This window comes from Telopea speciosissima, chromosome 6, assembly GCF_018873765.1.
Source record: "Telopea speciosissima isolate NSW1024214 ecotype Mountain lineage chromosome 6, Tspe_v1, whole genome shotgun sequence".
NCBI lineage: Eukaryota > Viridiplantae > Streptophyta > Magnoliopsida > Proteales > Proteaceae > Telopea > Telopea speciosissima.
In genome coordinates this window covers 34,320,072-34,325,373 of record NC_057921.1, presented here as the reverse complement: position 1 = coordinate 34,325,373, position 5,302 = coordinate 34,320,072, and the positions used below count along the sequence as shown (strand labels likewise).

The 5,302-nt window shown below is 38.8% G+C and overlaps 1 protein-coding gene across 1 annotated transcript; it reads left to right on the top strand.

Moving 5' to 3' along the window:
• The first annotated feature begins 2,634 nt into the window (after window positions 1–2,634).
• Window positions 2,635–3,891, top strand: LOC122665662. Its single transcript, XM_043861813.1, has 3 exons — window positions 2,635–3,020; window positions 3,342–3,633; window positions 3,730–3,891. Exons 1-3 carry the CDS (start codon window positions 2,635–2,637, stop codon window positions 3,889–3,891), a joined length of 840 nt encoding a protein of 279 aa, XP_043717748.1.
• Window positions 3,892–5,302: the final 1,411 nt, after the last annotated feature.

Sequence of the window (5,302 nt, the reverse complement as noted above, 5' to 3'; positions counted from 1 at the left end):
TGCGATTCTGTTCTGGAAGAGGGTTTGCTGAAACCCTAACTGAGATCGATCTCCCTATTCCTTCCACAGTTGTATGCCAACTTTGGAGGATCAAATCAGTACCCTAGCAAGGATGTCCGATTGAGGTTTGAAGGCCAACCAAAGCCTCCGACTGTGGTTCTTGAATTCTGATTCTTAATCCTAGATTTCCATCATTAATAGTTCAGATTAGATCTGATTATTTGTGTACTCTGATTTAGTACTTGAATCTGATTTATTCAGTATTCAAGTATGTATAGGGCTTTAATTTGCAACCCTTGATCGAATTTAGGCCCTCTTGAAATGATTTTATGAATAATGTTATGGGAAAATTACACTCACCCCCTAAGGTTTGTATTAAATACAGAGTGATCCTGTATTTCTAAATTATACAGTCGCACCTCCTAATTTTCCATTCTGGTAGTTAGATGTTACGGTGTTGGTTAAATTTACTGTCAAATGACTAATATACCCTTGCTGGGTTTCTGTCTATTTCCTCTTAGATTGTCAACACATGGTAGATAAATATCCGACGGTCAGATTTGAGTCATGACTTTGACCCATCCAACCCTAACCTAACCCTAGTTACCCATCCTCTCTCCTCCCTCTCTCTCTCTATTGCAATTCCTCTCAGAGACGACGGCAACCAGCCGACAGAACTAACAATGGAACGGCCTGAGTATGAAGAACCCTTCGAAGCCGTCGGAAAACGTCCACGAACGCTCGACTATGGGAATTTAGGGAAAAAACACATCGGCGACTCAAACCCTAAATCAGACACTAAAACCTCCTTGGCTCAGAAACTAAAACTCAATCCCAGAGAGATGCGGAAGCCAGGCAGATCCGCCATCACTGGACCTTGAAATCTGCCAGCCTTGATAAATCCAACTTAACCCTAGATATCCATATCCACAGCGAGGTGTTCTAAAACCCTAAAGAAAAACAAAGGTTCTTCTCTTCAGAAATCGAATAGTAGTTCGATTTGAATTTAAAGGAGGTCTTTGAAAAAAAAAATGAAATAATCTTTACGTTGAAACACTATCGATTTCGAATTACAAAACAAGGGAGAAGGTGGTTCATTTGAGTGAGAATTGAAAGAAGCCGAAGAAGAAGAAGGTATAAACAGAGAGAGAGAGAGAGAGAGAGATGTGATGGTTTTATAATCTATTTTAGTTTCAGTTTCAAATTTGTTCATCCCTATTAAATCTTTATTTCAGAAAGTGATTTAAAAATCATCTTTTTCCCATCTAATTCTAGTTTCATACTTCAACTTGGATTTCTCCAAATCTCTTGATTTAAAATTGATCTTTGAATTCTGATCTCAGTTCTCTGTTCTGCTATTAGTTCAGAATCTTATGAAGGTTCCAAAATCTGAACTTCCCAATTAATATTAGAAATCCTATTGCAACTAGGATTTGTTAAATCTTCTAATTTTGCTTTGGCTGTTCTGTTCCTACTTTCTATTACCGATTATTCAACTGTTAGAGGCTTAATTTATCATGGGTTTGGATCCCTATTCTGTCCATGATTCTGCAGTTGTTGAGTTGTTCTTCCCCATGTAGCGATAAAGAGAAGTTAAGAACCTGCTTTGGTTGTGGACGTTTTCCGACGGCTTCGAAGGTACTCAGGCCGTTGCTGGATTTGTTTCATCCTCTTTCTTTTTTTTTTTTTTGTGTATAGAAGGAGAGAGAAATAGAAACACTGAAACAGTAGTGAGTGAGGCATTCATTGTTAGTTCCGTCGTCTCTGAGAGGAATTGCAGTAGAGAGAGAGAGGGAGGAGAGAGGATGGGTAACTAGGGTTAGATTAGGGTTGGATGGGTCAAAGTCATGACTCAAATCTGACCGTCAGATTTTTATCTGCCATGTGTCGACAATCTAAGGGGAAATGGACAGAAACCTTGCAAAGGTATATTAGTCATTTGACAATGAACTTAACCAACACCGTAACACCTAACTAATGGAATGAGAAATCAGGGGGTGCGACTGTATAATTAAAAAATACAAGGGATCACTCTGTATTTAATACAAACCTCAGAGGATGGCAGTGTAATTTTTCCTAAAGTTATTGGCATTTTTGCATTATGGTGCTGTAAGAGACAGCCTCAGCTACTGTGGAAGACAGCAGCAACCTTAGCGGGGAAAAAAAAATACATGCATGTCCAATGTGTAGACAGCTCAAATTAAAGCCTAATAAAATAGAGTATTGTTGTTTGGGAGTACTTTTATCTTTCTCTTCTTTATTCTTTATTTGGTTCTTCCTTGCAAAGTTTGGTGTGTTGGAACTGGAACTGCTGTGTTTTTGTTGGGAGGTAGTGTTATGCACAATAGAGATTGAATATATGGGGAAGAATTTGTAAGAACTGAGAAAAGGGGCCACACAGCACCAACGGGTTGTGGTGAAGGGAGGAAGTGAGGGATGGTGAGTAGGGATACGAGGAGAGTTATTAGAGGAGGTTTTCATCTAAAGAATTTAGGTTATATCTCGATCTAAAATTTAGATTTTTCATCTATATTTCCTCATATCAAACCATGACTAGGGATATGAGGAGAGCTATTAGAGGAGATTTTCATCTGAAGTTATAACTTATGTTTTGAATTGTAGATCAACGTATAAATGGATATCGATGACGAACACGATGAGGGTTATGAGAAGCACAAGAAAGCAATTATAATAGGGGCTGCTTCTGCTACTATTGGAGCGGAGCACTATAGTAAAATGTTTCTCGCTAAAGAGTCGTACCTTGGTGACTCTCTATGTGGAATTCAGGAAACTGAGAGAATTATTGGTGTGTCCGATAAGACATCTCGAAGCCTCATAAGAATGAGTAGGAGGGCCTATTTTAGTTTATGTCAATTGGTGCGAGAAAGGGGCATTCTTTATGATACTAGATCAGTGCAAGTGGAGGAACAGTTAGGCATGTTTTTACAAACAATCGGCCACCATTTGAAGAATCGAAAAAATCTGCACGATTTTGGACATTTCAGTGAGATTATAAGTAGGTATTTAAATTTTGTATTGGGTGCAATATTGTAATTGTACCCAGTATTATTGAAGCCTCCAAGTACAACAACACATTAGTGATTAGAAGGTAACCGTAGAAGTTTCTATCCTTACTTCAAGGATTGCATTGGAGCTATAGATGGTTCACATATCCATGCGTGGGTACCGGTTAATGAACATAAGAGATTTCGCGATAGGAAGGAAAATATATCGTAAAATATCTTAGCTACATGCGACTTCGACTCAAAATTTACTCACATACTTGCTGGTTAGGACGGATCGGCATTTGATTCACGAATATTAGATGATGCAATTCATAGGCAAGGAGCAGGAAAGATAGTGGTACCTCTAGGTAAATACTATCTTGTTGATGTTGGGTTTGCCAACCAAAGGGGCTTCTTGAGGCCATATTGGAATGTTCGTTACCATCTGAAAGAGTGGGAGAACAACAATCAAGCACCTGCTGATAAGAAGGAATTATTTAACTTGCGTCATTCTAAATTGCGAAATGTAATTGAACGTGCTTTTAATCTGTTGAAGTCAAAATTCAAGATATTGAAAAGCCAGGCTGAATACCCTTATAAGACACAAACCAGGATTGTTCAAGCTTGTGTTCTTCTGCATAATCATATTTTGAACCAAAATAGTATTGAGGAAGAGGAGGAGCTTTTGCATCACGAGAATGTAGAACCTAATATTCCTGGTTAGCCAAGAGGAATACAAACAAATGATGAAGATGCAAGTGAGGATTCTGACGAGGAAGGTAATGAGATCATTGAAGATTGGGAACAATTTGGAGAGGAGATTGCTAACAAAATGTGGGCTGATTATATTGGAGGAATTGCTAAAGATAGTAGTGATGAAGATTGAGATTTCTAAGTTTGTTTGGTCATTAACTACTTTCATTGGATTGCTTGTTGATGTAATTTTAAGTTGAATACTCTTTTGAACTTTTTCTATTTAGTAATTTGACTTAATCTGCATGATTTAGTTTGAATACTCTTGAATTTATTCTGTGTGGGTTGTAAGTTGAATACTCTTTAACCTAGTATTGAATTTGAGTTATTTGATTATGTGAAATGGTTGTATTAAATGTAATGATGGTATTATAGTCTCTCTATTGGTTAATTAAATTTGAGTTATTTGTCTATCGAAAGCATGGATACAGGGGAGGGTTCCTAGGAGAGGGCATGGGAGGGGAATGCTTTGAGCGAGGTGCTTGAGAGACTTAGCTCACGCGTTCAAACCACAGAAAGAGGGAGAGAATTCCTTGACTCCGCCTCCAAGCCATGTAGACTGACCTGGATGTAGTACGGGAAGCCGACTGAGTGGATCACCACCAACCTTCAATCCAAAACTAGTGAAACTCAATTTTCCACCCTTCAATGGAAATGAAGACACTACAAGTTGGATTTGTTGAGTCGAAATTTTTTTCCATTTCCATCAAACCCCGGAAGAGGAGCGTGTGGCATTGGCTTCCTTCCACTTAGAAGGAGAAGCCCAGTTATGGTTCCAACTATTTCGGCAAGAGGACGACAAGATGAATTGGCAACTCTTTTGTGATGGGCTACACACGAGATACATACCATCACAATTTCAGGATTTCTTTGCTGAGTTGACAAACTGCAAGACGCAATTTGAGAAATTGTTTCCCAAAATTGGTGTCCTACCTCAACATCACCAGGTAAGTTGCTTCCTTAGTGGATTGTAGGACACTATAAGAGCTGATGTAATGGCAAGTCGTCCCACTTCACTTTCAACAGCCATTGGGCTCGCTCGTCATTTCGAAGATCGTAATTTGAAGGAGGTTGTTTCCACCCTTGAAGAAAAAGGGGAAGTGAATCCCTTGAAAGAAACCAATCCTAGTACCTCTTCTCTTTCTATGAGGAGAATGACTTCCACTGAATTGCAAGAACGAAGGTCGAAGGGGTTGTGTTATAACTACAATGAACGGTTTATGCCAGGACATCGCTGCAAGAGGTTTTTCGTGATTAAGGGTCTTAATAAATAAGATGGCGATGATATTGCAGAATTGGAGGAAGCTGCCGGCAAGGTACAGGAGAAGCCCGAATTATCACTTCATGCTATGAGATTCTTGTGTTGGATTTATGTGTCCATCAAACCCAGTTAGGTCCTTTTCGGTCCGGTTTACTTTGTATTGAACCTTTTATTCATTTTGGTTTAATATTATCACATGCGATATAAACTTTTTGAGCATTATGTGTTTATAAGTTTTACTTAAAATGGTAGTCATGACTAGGGTTTGGGCTAGGCACCCTTA

Excerpts from the sequence above, each read along its gene's own strand:
- LOC122665662 (XM_043861813.1), top strand. The coding sequence starts at position 2,635 with ATGGATATCGATGACGAACACGATGAGGGTTATGAGAAGCACAAGAAA. Across the intron at positions 3,021-3,341 it reads TTCAGTGAGATTATAAGTAG|GCAAGGAGCAGGAAAGATAG; the intron begins GTATTTAAATTT and ends TGCAATTCATAG. Across the intron at positions 3,634-3,729 it reads CCAGGATTGTTCAAGCTTGT|CCAAGAGGAATACAAACAAA; the intron begins GTTCTTCTGCAT and ends ATTCCTGGTTAG.